Source organism: Micrasema longulum, unplaced genomic scaffold (genome assembly GCF_059751315.1).
Source record: "Micrasema longulum isolate JH-2025_06_02 unplaced genomic scaffold, ASM5975131v1 h1tg000561l, whole genome shotgun sequence".
Taxonomy (NCBI): Eukaryota; Metazoa; Arthropoda; class Insecta; order Trichoptera; family Brachycentridae; genus Micrasema; species Micrasema longulum.
Window position 1 is genome coordinate 703,666 of NW_028277757.1, and position 17,054 is coordinate 720,719.

The window sequence follows — 17,054 nt, forward strand, 5'->3', positions numbered from 1 at the left end:
GCCCTTGAATGTTAACTGTTCAATAACTTTAGTTTTCTAAATTGTATCACCTTAAAAAATTTATAAACATTTTAAATATGAGTTGTTAAGGGCCTTTTCAAAAAAATCCACATTTTTAAAAAACTTTGGTAACTCTCTTGCGTACATATGAATGAAATTATCGCTATATTGACATGCTACCTAATGTTAAATAAAAATACTGTATTGGTTATTGTCAAGTTTATTGTTTATGTAAAACTCAAACCAAAAAAATCTTAATTAAAGGTATTTCGAATTACGTAAAAAACATTATAATCACAATATCACAAGCATTTCAAAACTAATACATTTATTTTGTTTTTCATCACTGGAAATGTAACCATTGCCATTTCTAGTTTCTACAAGCCTCGTAAGCATAAATATACATATAATTATAATCAAACATAATTTGTAAAATATTTTCAAATATTTTAACGTTCAAATATTTCAACTACGTTCCAGTCCATTTTATATACATTTTTTGGTGATTGAGGAAGGGAAATTTGGAAATCTCTTCTCTTACCTCCTTCCAAGTTAATATTTCCTTTAATATTCTTCATCAGGGTTGAATCTAAGCTTAAATTCAATCCTTTCTTGAACAGGTGTGCATCAAGACTCATAGTTACGGATGTCTTCATGGAAATACCAGGAGTCGCATCAAACTCTAGATTATACTTTGATTTCTCTAAATCTTTAAAATAAGCATTACTGTACATACTTAAATGGGGCACAATCGTATTGTTGAAGTCAAATCCAAAAGCCATTCCCATCGATGTTGGAAAACGGAACTCTTCCATCCATTCTACCCAAGGATTATACTTATCGGATAACAGATGCCTTCCTGACATGAGTTCCCGCAAGTCAAGAGTCTTTTCACATTTCAACAGGTGCTTTAATAATGATGAAATGTGAACAGTGAATAATTCATTCCCAAAGATTTTCACGGAAACCTGGCCTTCTAAAAATGTTGTTTGTTTTGCCGCCGTGGTACTGATAGAATCTGTTATGATGTTATTTTCGTGGTGTTCTTCCGAGTTATCTTCAGAATTCAAATTAGCAACGTACTTTTGGAGTAAGTCATTGCGACCGAACAACGCAAGCAAAAGGGAGTCGATGTCACGCAAATGTCCATCTACTTCAAGTATATTAGTTCTGTTAGAAAAGGCGGAGATTCCTATTTTGGCATTAGCCGTCCACGGTAAATGGTTCTTATTGATAACCTTTCTGTCAGCGTTAATTATTGTGTCTAGTCCGGGGAACTGCTTCTTTATTTCCAATACAGAGGCCGAGTTTCCGACGTCCAGTTGGTATTTTGAACGGAAAAAGCTATCGTGAAGAATTTCCGTAACATTTTTTTGAAGTGGATCTGGCAATACTGCATAAGCCTGAGAGAAATGATTCCACAGAAAAGAAGTAACTAAAAACAATCAAAGAAATATTTACTGCAATTTATTTATTATAGCAACATACATAATGAAGAAGTAAACAGAAAATATGAATACAGTAGTAGGTAAATCAATAGGGTATTGTATTTTTTTTATCGGCCTCGTGGCGTAGTGATCAGCGCGTTTGCCTACGATACAAGAGGTCCCGGATACGATGCCCGAACATGTCTGACACGAAATATTTATTTCAAAAAGTGTTTTTAAGCTAAAATATTTCATAGTCCCTGGACTGGGCTCTGAAGTGTAAGAATGATCACCTTACCTTCAATGTAACAAAACTTATCAAGATACGCTGCAATTGGTGAGCCAATGCAGTGTCCTATGCACCATTAAGCGCAGGAAGAAAATAATGAAAAAATGTTTTTTTTTTTAAATAAACCAAAAAATACAATCGTAGCGGTATTTTTTTTTCCGTGCGAAGCCGGATAAATTTTGTACAATGATTTAAAATATTTTTTTTTTTTAATTATTTTCAAAAAGGAGTCGTTTTGCACCTTATAGTACAAAGAAGCGCACTCGGTAAGCATGACGTGTGACGTCAAAATGACGTGACGCCAACTGCGAAACATTTTGTATGTGAAAATTATAAATAAAAACTTGTTTTTTATATTATAAAAAGGATCAGGATCAGAATCGTTAAAATCAACGTTATTCCCGATTTTTGAAAATACCCTATCATTTCTCCTGTTTTTGGAAAAAAAAGCGTACGTTTCAATTTTCATCTCAACACTGGACTTTTAGTCCTATGGAGTTGGGACTCATATCTCAAATAATGTACAGTAAACTTATGTATGCAAATGAATAAATAAATCAATTCTAAAAAATATTTTACCTTCATCTGTTTCGCCAAATTGCAGTAAAAATATCATTTTCTCTGTCAGGTCAGCTGGTTGGCATTCCAAAACTTTGAAATATGTAGCGATCCGAACTTCTGGATCATCAGACTAAGAAAAAACAACAGTAGGTACATCAATTTCTAAACACAGTATGTAAATTTACAGTAAATAAAATTAATGACAAAATACATGGAAAATAACATGGAAAAAAGCGCCGTAACCAAAGTAAAGATGATGATGAGATAGTTTAGTGGAGAACCAGAGAATAGAGCATGGAAATTAAAGCTAAAGACCCAATGATTAGACTACGACTTTGATGGAATGCAGTGCATTACTTTTTTAAACAGACTTATAAACCCCAATATATTAGCATTAATGAAATACAAAGTGGCGCCAAAGTCATCACCCTATCGGAAGATGCCATAACTTTTGCAAATAGCGGCAAATGTCAGTTCTGCTTTGACATTTGTGAAGTAAACAGATACAAAATACACGTCAACAAGGCATTAGTCAAAGAACTTCGGGTGACAACTTTTGCGCTACCTTGTATAATACAATGAATTAATTTAACCTAAACAATCTTATAATCTATTTCAATTTACAATGGGAATGATCTAGGCAGACACGGCAAGTGTGTCATCTCAAGTCAGGAGTGAAAACAGCGCTTGTTCTTGAATGCTTGCCTTGCTGTAGGAACACATGGACAGTACTGTTTAGTGAGATTTTGTTAACTGTTCTAATAATCTTTGGCAGAGAATCCGGCGATGGTTCGCAAGTTACGGTGAGGTACATTAAGATTAATCTGAGCAAGAATATCATGGGCATCTACGCCATCTACATAGTTAAATATTATTTTGTGAAAGAATATTAAACCAGCCATCATAAGAGTATTTAATCAATTTCTAAATAATACTGGCTACATAATAGAAAAAAAAAAGATGCCTTTGTCCAATACCGAAACAGAGATGGCTAATAGTGTGGAAAATAAGATATCTCGATCTATTTTCTAGTGGTTTTTATTTTAAACACAAGAAATCAAATCTTATGGTAATTCTAAATCGAAAGAACTTTAAATTTTCACAACAGCGAAATCACCATTTTAATCCATATTTTAAATAAATAATCTTTGAGCATGATAAAATAATACATTGATAAGATATTAAAAAAATATAATACGTACAGTTTTCATGAGGAGATTTAAAAGATCCTGACAAACTAGAGCATTTACTTCAACTGGCATCCTTCTTAAAGTGTCAATTCCAGCTGTTCGAATTTCCGTGGGTAAATTTGTATCCTGGAATAAAAAAAACAACATTTAAATATGAGATAAAAAAAATACGCTGCATTTGATTTACCGACCTAGTGCCCTATACTTTACTGGGAGCAAAAAAAACAGAATGATAATGAAAAAATAATTTTTTATTTGTTTTTAATTCGAGTCTACACATCGAATTATAAGTCTACACATCGAATTACAACTATTGCCTTAAACTGTTCGGTCTGTCTTGGGTATTTTCTTTTAAGCTCGGGTTTCCTAGGACAGCGGTGCCCGTATTTTAACGGCCGTAGTGAACATTAACGCGGTTGACAGCCGTCGTAACGGTGACTAGAGAGTGGTTTCCTATAAAAATGGTGTTGATAACACCGTTAAAAAATAAAAACTCTCTCTAGTCACCACTACGACGGCTGTCCACCGCATCACCGTTCACTACGGCCGTTAAGATACGGAAACCGCTGTCCTAGGAAACCCTAGCTTAACTCTTAAAAGGCTTTGGTAAAAAATTCCTTTGCGCGCGGTGATGTAACATCGTGTTATCTCAAGCAAGAGACGGAATATTCTGAAGTTCTGACATTTGAAAAACAAAAAAATATACATACTGTTTAATAGTTCCTTTTCTCTATTATGGCAAAATAAATTGAAAATCATTAATAAGTCGGTCATCTTACATGCGTGCAACTACTAAATACCTGATGAATATTTTTTGTATCAAAATCCTGCATATTTATACATTTTTTTTCTTTCTGAATCCGGTGTGAAACTGTCCATTTGAAGATAACAACAAAATACAACTTCACATATAACAAATAAGATAAATATATCAAGTCTTGTATTGTATATAGACTAGGGTGACATCACAGCCACTCAAGAATCAAAACAATAATTGAAAAAATAACTAACCTACTTAAAAAAAGCTCTAATTGTGGAGTCTAATTAAATGGAGTGCAAATGTGATTCTTAAGGCATACCTGAATAATGCTCATAATTATATCCAACTTGGTCGTAAATCCAGCATTACCCACAGCCTTGAGTGACAGTAGAAGTTTGTAATAGTCCACAGCCTCTGCTTCTGCCTTCTGAGTCTTGTTATTTGATCTTGCAAAAAATAATTTTATGATTTGTCAAGCGTCAATCCTAACATGGGTTTCATGAGAAATCCATGTTTTATTTTACAAGGAAGGTACATAAAATTAAAGAAAAAAGATGCATACAGGAAGTTTAATTCAATCGTCGTTAAAAAATTAGAAAATATGTAAGAAGCAAAATAGGCAAAATAAGGCCAAAGTATAACGCAGCGACAGTCAGTCGCTTCTAGTACAGGTAAACGTCGTTTTGCGCCGGTTCGATTAACGCCGATTTACAATTACGCCGGTTGGTGCCAGCGTGGGATTCCCCGGTTCGGCTGACACCCTGGGCTGGTATTCCAATCGAAATTATAGCGCGGTATAGCGCGTTTTTACGTACTAAATACGCATTATAGCGCGCTGTAAACGCGTTCGGAATACCCGCCCAGACTACAGTAGGCGCCGCAATTCTAATAGCAGACACACTTTTATACGTTGTTTTATTATATTACCGTGTACGCGAGCAGCCTATTGTGTGTGTGAAATTGTTTTCGAGTTAGATTTCGTTTTGTTTTTAAGAAAAAAAAAAGGCAAGTAATATTTTCTATTTTATTATTATTAAAATTAAAAGAATATTCAAATATTTGTAGTTATGCTATGACTCTGCAAGAAAAGAAGCAACAATCACAGCAAACAAAATTTGTGTGGTTTTCGTATCATTATTTTGAGTGAGAGATTCGTCTTTATTACATTTAGATTACTCCGAACTACAAATAAAATTGACGCTGATCAACCGAGGCGCAATGAGCCAAACACTGAAGTCCGTAGGGCCAATAAAACGAGGCCCGGAGGGTCGATTACATTATAAATTAACCTACTAGTACAAATTAAATACCTTAACGCTTCTGCTATAGTGATTAGAGGGGCTTCCCAATGCTTTACAAGAGGTGCTACTTCAGTGTCATTATAACAATTTAATCTTCCGGAGCAAAACGTATGAACAAGTCCCGAGATTCCCAAGAAAGTTGCCTGAGTACAGTTGGTAACATTAAAGGCTGGCTGCAAAAAAAACAAAATTATGTATATTATAAACAAAACACTATATACAGTAAAGAGTCACTCCTAAATAATTAAATCAGCCACTGAACTGAGTTAAATTCAACGCCGTTATTCAACTGATTGGCTTGGCCGTTCGTTGAATGAACGTTTAACGAAAAGGTTGAACGTCACTTTGCCTCTTCAATTTTAATACAACAATAATAATCGTAAACATATTTTTAATCAGGGCCCAGGTGGATTTATCAACAATGCTTTAAGTTTGTCCATGTTTTAGTTAGTTAGTTAAGTTAGGTTATGTTAAGATATGTTGGGTTACGTATAATAAAAAAAGTTTTTTTACTTAAATTAATCCTTAATTTAACCTTATAATTAATCCTTAACTTAACTTAATTAGTTAAGTAAAAAACTAATGTTTTTTATTATTTAACTTAACTTAACCTATCCTAACCTAACCCGGCGGCTTTTGGTTCGGCCGTTTCCAAAGGGCTAGCTTACAACTTACTACGAACCAACACGTTGATCGTTATGTTTATACGTTAAATTAATTCCGCCATTTAATAAAAAACCTAGCCTGTATATATATATACCACATATGAGTTTAATATTATTAGTTATAACATAACTAGGTTCAGGTATTATGAATTAACCATCATCAGGTCATCAGGTGTAAATATCAAAAGGTTATTTACCGAAGTAAATGCTAAAACAGTAAATAATATAAAATTAAATCAAATGCAACGATATATTTATTGGAACCTAAGTAGTGTTCAACACCTCCCGCAAAATATAAAAGGAAAAATCAAATAAAGAAATCAATTTATTTTTTATTAAAAAAAATATTTTGAGTATGTCCAAATGTTTGCAGACTAGCTGGATTTCCTCCCTGTGGAGTTAATTAGATCTAAATTTGTTGCAATAGGGAGGGAAAACATTTTTGAGAAGGGAATATGGAAGTCTAGGCATTTATTTAAACACCATAGGGCTTTTCACATTTTTAAATATAATTTTAAGTTATTAAAAAAAAAAGAAAGTAGAGTTAAGTTTAGTTTAGTATATTATTTACATATGATTAATTGTATCACTTATGAACGTCAATAAATTACAACTATATAATACAATTCAACAATTAGTCAATTAAGCCTAACAAACGAATAAATGCAAAATACAAAAATAAAGTGAAGAATATCTATGCATGAGTAATAAACAAAAAAATAAGTTAATTTTTTTAAATACAGTTAGGAATAAAAACATTGCAACTATCACTGTAACAAATAAAAAATGGGTAAGTAATGACAGGTCATCAGTCTTCTAAATACCTGGACTTTTAAATTATTTCCTTCTTCAAATGCTCCATTAAAATACAAATTAATGTTTATAAACTCTCTTGGGGTGTAATTCAGTCTATATCTACAGTGGTTTGGACATATTTAAAATACTGTTAGTAAATAAACATATTAAAACTTTCAGTTCTTGTACCTCAACGTTTAGAAGAAGTTGTGCAGATGGATCTCTCACAAACGGTAAGAAATAAAGCCAGTCCGCTAAATTCGTTGGAACTTCTTGATTATTGGCTGACTGCAACACAAATTTGGCACTTTCTGCTGACCATACTTTAAAAAAGCTGTCAGACACCAACCTAAAATAAAATGCAATATGAAAATAAAAAACACTATTTTTTCATTTGTATTTGTAAATAGCAGAAATGGGGTAAACAAATAATGAATAACTGTGACTACACTTGACATAATACTCACCCTTTATAAGCAACATTTACCGAGTTTACTAAATCCAATATTTCTTCTTTTGTCGCATTATATGCGAGTGCCTTATAGTTGGGAGAATCAAAAATTGAATTATTTTCATCAAGGTCTGGATTCTCTAATATGGGCACTAAATCATTTAAATTTTCAAGCTTTAGCGAGTTTTCATTGTTTTCGAATTTAAAAGAAAGTGTATCCTTTTTTAGAGGGCCTGAAAAAGAAATTTAATAAGTTTGTATTTAAATAATACAAAAAGTTAGTCTCTATTGAGATATCAATAAATCTTGTTCATATTATTTATTGTTTCATTATTTAGTTTGTGGAAAAACATTTTGAATTTATTTCAAATAAAACACTTTGTAAATTTACCACACAAGAGTTAAATACATTATAACACGACTAGTTTCGGGTAATCAAGTATTACCCATCCTCAGGTGTAAATATAAACTTAACTAAAATACAATACAGGGTGGAAGGGGGAAGGCAATGTGGGGTGGGGGGGTGGGGTTTTCCTGGTGCATTTTGACATATAATATTATCAATTAAAGTTTTTTCTGAATTTAAATTTCAATATTTTCTAAGTTGTCCATTATGATCCCTTTATTTATGACAGTATGCAAAAGTTTAATTTTATGTGAATGAAACGAATGGTTCTAATGCATCTAGCCTGTATTTTTTTTTATTAATCTAATATGTAGTTTCTATTTATCTCAATTTATTGCGACATTGGCCGACGACAAACGATATCGGCTGAGATCATTTTTTTGTTTTTTCGATTTTCACGGCTGTTCAGATGCAAATTGTGTTTTTCTGGGGTCTGAGTATATTCTCTGATGTTTTTTAAACAAAGGTATTCTCTCGTTTTCTCCCTGAATTATGGCACCAGAGAAATAATTTTTTGCCCACTATAGACATTTACCATAGCTTATCCCTATTGTTTTGCCTTTTCGATAAATTGTTTCTTATGGGAGCTAGGACCATCCAAAAACCTACAAAAGTGCCCAGTTTTATCTGCTGTCTTCGGACGTACGATACATAAATATGATAAATAATTTTAACTAATTGATTTTTAACTAAGGACAACGAAACGGCGATTTTGCCGATTTTACCTAGGCATAATCAGTCCGACGTGCAGTTGTATTTTTCGCACAGTATCGGGGAAGCATTTGCAAGAGAGTAACAGAATACCTATTCATCAAAATTCTCGAGCACCGCAAATCCTCTTAATAATTACCTCCATAGAAAACATGAGCGATTACTTTTTTTCCATTTTAGAATTTTCGCCATGTTGAATATTTATTGATTGCTGTATTTTATACTTCAACGTCTATGTTTTAATATTAAACATGAATGGCTGTTCGTTTTTCTAAATAAAAAACTAAAAAATATAAACTAAAAGAAAATAAGCATGCGGAAGAAACATGTGTAAAGCGTAAGCTTCTCCATGAACTTCATATTCTCATTACCAAAAATGCAAACGGAATAAAATAAAAAATATAAGTTCTTACTATCATCAAGAGAAACTTCTTTAAGGATGACTCTGTCCAATGCCAAATGTTGCGTTATATTAGTAACAAACATATTCCTGGCCGCATAAAATGGATATAACCTGTGCCTTTCTTTGCATGTGACCATAACTGGCTGTTGTGTTTCACCCAGTACATATTTACAGGACCGAGTGCTCCTTCACACAAAAAAATATAAATTCAAACTTTAAATACAGTAGAACTCCGTTTATCTGAGCTCCAGTCATCCGGATTGCCAAATATCCGGATCGTTATCAGGAATTAAAAAATAAAGGAGATGAAATTTAAATTTAAATTAATTAACTTCTGGGCCCCGATTACAATAGGAAGTAAACAACGTTATCTTCGACTGTTTATAAAGAAAAATCAATATGTGTGTACAAAAATAAGTATATTTGCATGAACATTAAAAGTATCTTCATCGGTAACCTATAATTGAACTGTTTAAAAGAAAATAATGAATGCATATTCTGCTTTTCATACAGAAAACCTAATTTTACTTTGTAGATAAACTTGAAGATAAATGTTAACTTCCCATTGCAATCGGGGCCCTGAACATGTTTAAGCAGGTTTTTAATGAGATATTTCAAAAGCAATGAAAAAGTGCTATTAGAGTAAATTTTGTATTTTCTTTTAAAATTTTGGCTTAATTTACAAATACAAATATCCGGATAGCTATCGAGAAATAAAAAATACATATAAAAAAATTTCATTTTCAATTAAACATGTCCAGCAAAGCAATTAACTTCGCTGGACATTTTCAATGTGATTACAATGAGGAACTTCAGCCCTACGGGAAATTGGATACAAAATCTTTTCTTGCGCGCGGTAAAAATTAGAGCATTAAATTGTACGGCAAAGTTTCTTGAAAATGTACGAATTTTTTTTTTTTAATATTTAAATAAAAAAGCAATACTTTAATCTACGTCACTGGTTCATATGAACCAACCAATGATATGAGAGCTGTGAAGGACATCCGGTTAGCTTACCATAAACGAACCAATCGGAAGTACTAACAGAAAACAACCTCTGACGTCACAAGCGGAGTTATTTCAGAAGAACAAAACTATTAAAAATTATAGCACTGATACGATATGTTAAAATAAATAAAAATTGGCTTAGTTTAATGGTCTGTTAACATTAAAAAATAAAAATAAAGACGTGAACTTCTTCTATCGCTGTATTATTTTAAAAGCAATATTTTTTTATCCACTTAGAATCGGTTTGTGGTCGGGCCCGAGGTTCAAAGTTCAAACCCCACTCTACCCCAACTTAATTCCCATTTACTAATAGTGAGTTATTAAATTTACAACTCGTTGAAAATGCCCCTTAAAATTGAAATATTTGGGTAAATTATTAGAACGCAAATATTGTTTTTTTCTTTAAAAAAATCGTAGAGCAAGTTCTTTCAAAACATTGCCTTAATTTCACGGTTTATCCAACCATCCGAATTTGTTCATATCCAGGTAAAGTTTGGATAATTGGAGTTTTACTGTACAACAAATGCAACTATTTGAAAATTATATATGTGGCAAGGGTTAGTAAAAATGCCTTACTTCAACATTTCCAAAACGAAAATGGGTTGCATAATGTTGGCCGGTGATGTATTTTTGCGCTTAATATACACATTTGGTCCTCCTCTAGCTGTGCAACGGTTTAAATTGGTCTTCTTCTTAATGATTCTCCATCCGTCCGCTTCTCCTGAGGTGTACTTATACTCGCAGGTACCGAGGATGTCAGTCTGTAATATTTTCAACAAACCTATCGACTTAAACCAGTAAAGCACCTTCATTTCATTTTCAAAAATATATAGCGTGAAGAGAAAAATGACATTTATAAAACAAAGGGAAGTTATTATGTTGTGCCTTGAATCTGGACATGTTATGACATGTCACGAGCCCTGTAAATGCCTAGACTTCTTTATACACTGCTCAAAAATCTTGGAAACAAAAAAACACCTATGGAGTTCAGGATAGGAGGGGGGTCTCGTGTGATTTTTTATTAACAAAAATTACAATTTCTTTATCTACTACATACATACATACTTAAGTAATAGATTTCTCTGGATTATGTCTAGTCTGCCACTAGGTTAACCTGTTTTAAGGCAGATATTTTTATGCAAAAATAAACAATCACAAGACTACCTACTAGTTAATTTATTTTAAAGTTATACAATATTTATACCATTTATTATTTTTAAATGTTTTTTAGTAAGTTTTTCGATTTTTCTCTACCTAAATCCAGTAACCATTTTGTTACAAATTTGTTTAATAGAATTCGGGTCGTGGTTTTGTAATGTTCGGGTAACATATTGATTATTTTGGGGCCCAGAAACCTGAAATTTCTTTGCCCGAATTCAGAATTTATGGTAGACCCCATGACCCATCCTTTAGTTTGACTTCTGGTAGTGTCGTACTTTTCAATAAAAAGGAATTTCTGATTAAAAATTTAATTGCTTGGAACGAATCCTAAAAAAAGGCAATACTCACTTCTATTTTAGTATGATTTTCATCGGCCCAGTTGTACTGAAGTAGTGATATAATACCACGCTTTAAATTAAGCACCCAGGAAGGTTCCGAATTAGTCAAACATATTTCCGGAATCGTTCCATTTTTATAATGTACATATATCGTATTTCCACCCAAATCTTCAGAAAGTTTCTTCATTTCATCACTTTTAGCACTTTCATCTTCTGTGCCATTTTTTACATCTTGTATATTTGTATTATTAAACTAAAAAATAAAATAATTTATAAATATTTTCATATATGTGATAGTATACACAATCGACAAACCAGGTTAGATATTCTAACTTTCCAGCAGTAAGTTATTTATAGTTAATTTTTATAGTTTTTATAAATATTTTTTTAGTTAATTGGAAATTATCTCAAAATTGAAATATTTGTGTTTTGTTTTATTATTCAATATAGTACAAACCGTTATTTAGTAATAGATTATAAATTGTTTTAATTTACACTTTGTATTCCTGATCAAGATACGCTGCGATTGGTGTACCAATGCAGTGCCCTATGCACCATTAGGTGCGGAAAGGGAATGATGATAATGATTCCAATTATTATTAAAATTATGTTTTTGTATTATTTTCTATTAATTTATTTATTATTTATTTATTTATTTAAATTTTTATTCCAGTAAAATGGCTATAAAGTGCAGAGCCAATTCTACCATATAAACATATATACATGAACATAAATATAAATATAAACAAAAATATAACAATAAACATAAATATAACAATAAACATAAATATAAACATAAAATAAAATTTTATATTGCAGCACTTATGGTGGTCTTAACATATCGCGCCATCGCTTTGTTAGAACTTTTGACTGAAGGTAATCAGTCGTGAGCGTTACACTGATAAGTTGTAGAAAACTTAGAAGGAGGCTATGTCAGGGGTAGTCTTCTTCCTCAGGATGGTCCACCAATGAGATAACACTTGTGCAGAACTTAATAATTTATTTTATCAAGAAGGGAACAAGTACAATTATTTATGCAGGCGTATAACTATCGAATAATAATGACAGAGTTGGGATGTGCAATCCCCTTTTTATATGGTTCAATTACCACAAATATCCTGTTTATTCACCTATTGCGTCGTATTCCAGAACTTACTAATAGGAATTTTTATTGCATCAACAGGATAAATAATCAGTTAGTTATGACGGGATTTCAGGAATGAATAATGCGTATTTTCCATATATAAACAGGATATCAATAAAATTAGCTTCAATTTAATTATCAAAAGGAAGACGCTTAACCACAAAATGACAACATGGAAAAATCCCAATTATGAGTATTGGTAATTCATCATGGGTTATAACAGCTTGAACAACGGTGATTGGATCCACTCTGCAGTGGCTTGGAGAATTTCGTTATTAGACTTTTTTAGGCGTTCCCATAGTTAATGATTCTATTATTTCATATATTTGATTATTTTTATATAACGACGTATGCATAATTTAAATAAGATTATTTTTAATGTTATTACATTTTGAGGGTTGTTATTCTTTGTATCACTATTGTATCACATGTAATTTTTATTTTATTTACAGTTAGTTACTACAGTGGAACCTCGTTTATGCTAACTCCAGTCACACGGGTTGCCAAATACCCGGGTATTTGGCAATCAATTTATCGGGATTTTTTTTCATTACATTCAAGCTTTTTATCCGTTGAATGTTTGTTTTAACTTTGCTGGACATGTTTAAATAAGTTTTAATTGTGATTCCAATTTGCTGTATTATTTCAAAAGCAATAAAAAATTATCTTACAGTAAATTTTGCGTTTTCTTTCAAAACAAAACATTGATTTAATCGTTAATCCAAGTATCCGGATTTCCGCATATCCTGATAACGTCTGGCAACTATTAATCCGGGTAATTAAAGTTTTGCTGTATTTTGTTCTTTTTAAATATTATGGCTTACCACGGGCACAAACTAAAAACCCAAATGTTATTTAAAATCAATAGATAAATAAAATGAAATTATATCTTTAAAACGCAAATTTTCCCTTTTTTTATTAATAACTAGGTATTTATTTAATATTTATATATTTTTTTGCTCATACATATATTTGCAATCGGGAAATCTACGTAACACTAGAGCATTTTAACATAAATATGGAGTGTCCTTAGGCGAGGTTAGTCTCCATTTAACATGGCTCAGCCTGTTTCAAGATGGAGATTCCAAGTGAAACTGTGTTTTTTTTAACTGAATACAATATTAAACCACTTATTATTATTATAAGGGGATGCTTAAATATCTCCGTTTTCGTAATATATTATAATCTCACGATCGCTCAACAATAGTGATTCTTATTATACATTATTGAATTTAAAATGGACTATAATTAAAGTAAAACAAATTATTTTGTTATTACACGCAATAGCTTTAATAAAATGATTTAGAGATCGAGTGGCAAAATTTGGCATTTCTGCTGGGGAACGTTCAAATGCATTGGAACTGCAACTGAAAATGTGCGACAACCGAATAAGTAAGAAGTAGATATACCAAGTATTTTTTCAGGTAAAAACATATATAAATTTATTACTCATAACCCAGTTAGGTACAATGGAATCCCATCAAAAATCGTTAAATTAATAAATTTCAAATAAGTAGTTAATATTCTGACGTCGACTTGATACTTTCAGCAGACATGCCCATTAAATGAGGGTCACATAAACTATGTTTATTGTTTATTGAACATTTACTAGGTTGATGCGTTAAGGTAATTCTAAACGAAAATATGAAACTAATTCTTTTTTTTTTTTTAATATTTTTTTATTAAAAAATGCCATTTTTACGTTTATTTTTTCACAAAATGGTGTACAAAACAAAATTAAGATAAGTTATTTTTTATTTTGTACATAATTTTATGAAAAGGGCCTAAATTTTATTGTTATGGTATTTGTTACAACCAATATAGTGTAATGTTTTCGAAAACCAAGTTTTGTAAAATTTTCATTAAAAATAAACGAAAAAATTGCATTTTTCAATAAAAAGTAATAAAAGCGCCATCTATGAATAATTAGTTTCATATTTTCGTTTAGAGTCACCTTTTATTTATTAACTACCTACTGAGCCCTAGTGAGAATGTTGCAATTATTATACTGTGGGTCCAATCCTTTTTAAATCCGTCCAATTATACCATAACTGTCAACGAATGTGGATGTGATCTTTGTATTCACAGCCCGATCGCTAATACGCTATTTTAGATATCTATGAGTCATTCAATCCACTGTGTCGCGTTATCACGTAAATCACGAATCAAGAAAACGACAATAGCCAAGTTCACTACAGAACGTCCGCGAGAGAAGGGTTGGAAGAATCCCATCACAAGGTTGGTAATTGCATCCATTTGTATTGGGGTTCAGTGACAAAAGTATATAAAGACAACTACAACTACAAAATCCGCGAACGTGCGAAACCGCAAATCGAGCGCCTACCTGCTATCTGGCGAGTGGCGCGATCACTTGATATTATGGAACATTCATTCACCCAAGTAGGTACTTAAAATATGTTTATAATGTTAATTCTGTTCTATTTGTATTAATATATTAGTTATCTTTTTCAAACCTCCTGGACCGCGAGGAGAACAATCATCTTAAAAAAGCTACGCGTAGACTATCCTTCATCTGTTTAAAGCGTGTCCTCCAGTTTTTAGGACACATCGCCAGAAGAGACGAAAACAGTCTTGAAAAAATAATCATGGGAGGGGTCGAAGAAAGCAGAGGGAGAGGGAGATCACCCACTAGATGGACTGACCAAATCAACCCTGCAACAGGAAAATCAGTGGTTGGGTTGGAGCAATGCAGACGGCGGGGGTGAGTCGGGAGAGATGGATAACAATAATCCATCATATGTTGAAGACAAAAGGGAAGGACGGTCACGACCCTCAGCAGCGAAGATAACGACGCAGATGATTATGATAACCTTTTTCTCTTATTTTTATCAAAATAAATCTTTGTGTTTTTTATACGTACACTAATAGCCAAATCGCACGGTGAAATGACATAAACTTCTACATCAGACTCCAGGTTCAATGCAACACTAAGGTTGACGCTTCCATTATCACCATCAGCTCGTGTTGAGGTAGTCGTTGTATATTTATACACATAAGTGTGTCCGACCTTAAATGTAGACTTTTCTGTCAACTCGCATGTTCCAGAACATGGAAAATTTTCACAGTTCACTCCTTTAATGAATAACAAAAACTTTATTAACATACATGTATTTCATTGTAACATTTGTATACAGATATTCAGTAGAAAACTCTAATATTAAACTTATGAACTGTGCATTCGAATGTTTAACAATCCTATGTTAGTGTGTTAGTACCTGTCGGTGAACCAAGCAAACGTTGAAATTTCGTTTGTGTTCGTAGGCACGCTAGAATATCACACATAAGCAAAATACAGTCAGTCTGCAAGCATTTGGACATACTCAAACATTGTTTTAACTACCTGGTAAAAGAAGAAGTATAAAAATTGATTCATGTTCATATAAATCAGTGTCTACTAACACAAACGATTTTTTTATGTTTCACCGACAGGCACTAACCATTAACATAGGCTTACCTTCGAACGCACTACAGTACAGTATAGTACACTACACTACACTACAGTACAGTACTGTAGCAGTACTGTACAGTACTGTACATTACAGTACGAATTAGGTTTAGTAAGGTTTATTAATAAAATTTCACCACCGATATAATTATAAGATAAAGATAAAATAATTAACCTCCATTTATGATTATAAACATAAAAAACAACTTGAGGATAGGAGTCCCCATGGCAAATGTTGTATTCCTACAGACTACTGATTGGTACTGACTAAAACTTCCTTTAGAGCGTTAACGAATAGGTACTACCTATACTCTTTACCAGTCTTTCTCAAAGTGGACGCTGAAGGCCTTCAGGGGGGCGGCAGAAAGCCCAGATAAAATTGGGGGGTGTTGAAGCGGTCTAGGGAGGCGATGGCTGTTTTTTAAAAAAGGTGAAAAAAAAATTTTCTGATATTTCAAACCAAAATTTATTTCGTTCCTATTCCTATCCCGTTTTATTTATCACTGCTTTCTTAGCCCGTGAGCCGTGTTTGTTGCGATCTTTAGATGCTCATGTTCTCCTGTAGTTCTAACACGTTTTTTAAAAAAACTTAACAAATTAACAAACTCGTTAAATTGCAATTACAAACGCTATCTTCATCGGTATATACTTAACTTGTGTATTATCTCTATCTACCTCACTAGCTCTACCGGCTTGTCATCTCTTACGTCGTATGATCAAATTCAACCTACAAGTGACGCCGAAACCTTACTCCGCGTTCCTTACTTAATTAAAATTTTAAATATTACTCATTCATATTTTAAATAGGCTTCTATGATAAAAAGCAGCCACTTCAAAACGATTCAAATTTCAAATAAATCTCAATTAAAACAAAAAGTGTTAGTTTGAACTTGATTTTCGGACGATATTTGACAGTTCCTAAGACGGTATAGTTAACTTTCCGAATATCTCTATCTACCTACACATTACAAATCCGGC

At 32.4% G+C, this 17,054-nt stretch overlaps 1 protein-coding gene across 2 annotated transcripts; it reads right to left on the reverse strand.

Moving 5' to 3' along the window:
* Window positions 1–204: 204 nt before the first annotated feature.
* LOC148280608 (protein APOLTP-like) lies at window positions 205–16,338 on the reverse strand. Of its 2 annotated transcripts, XM_088228114.1 has the most exons (12): window positions 16,252–16,338; window positions 15,492–15,703; window positions 11,477–11,719; window positions 10,544–10,728; window positions 8,970–9,145; window positions 7,456–7,672; window positions 7,178–7,337; window positions 5,538–5,701; window positions 4,547–4,673; window positions 3,480–3,593; window positions 2,296–2,407; window positions 205–1,435 (listed from the first exon to the last, which is right to left on the reverse strand). In XM_088228114.1, the coding sequence occupies exons 1-12, from the start codon at window positions 16,301–16,303 to the stop codon at window positions 450–452; spliced, it is 2,748 nt and encodes a 915-aa protein (XP_088084240.1). In that variant the 5' UTR covers window positions 16,304–16,338; the 3' UTR covers window positions 205–449. The 2 variants fall into 2 exon arrangements, with proteins under 2 accessions (XP_088084240.1, XP_088084241.1); XM_088228115.1 differs by lacking the exons at window positions 15,492–15,703; window positions 16,252–16,338 and adding an exon at window positions 11,924–11,940.
* Between the last annotated feature and the right edge of the window lie 716 nt (window positions 16,339–17,054).

Coding starts and splice junctions, on each gene's coding strand:
- LOC148280608 (XM_088228114.1), bottom strand. CDS start 16,303: ATGGGGACTCCTATCCTCAAGTTGTTTTTTATGTTTATAATCATAAAT. Junction 9,146..10,543: donor TTCGTTTTGGAAATGTTGAA/GTAAGGCATTTT, acceptor TTTTGTGTGAAG/GAGCACTCGGTCCTGTAAAT. Junction 1,436..2,295: donor ATTTGGCGAAACAGATGAAG/GTAAAATATTTT, acceptor GATTGTTTTTAG/TTACTTCTTTTCTGTGGAAT.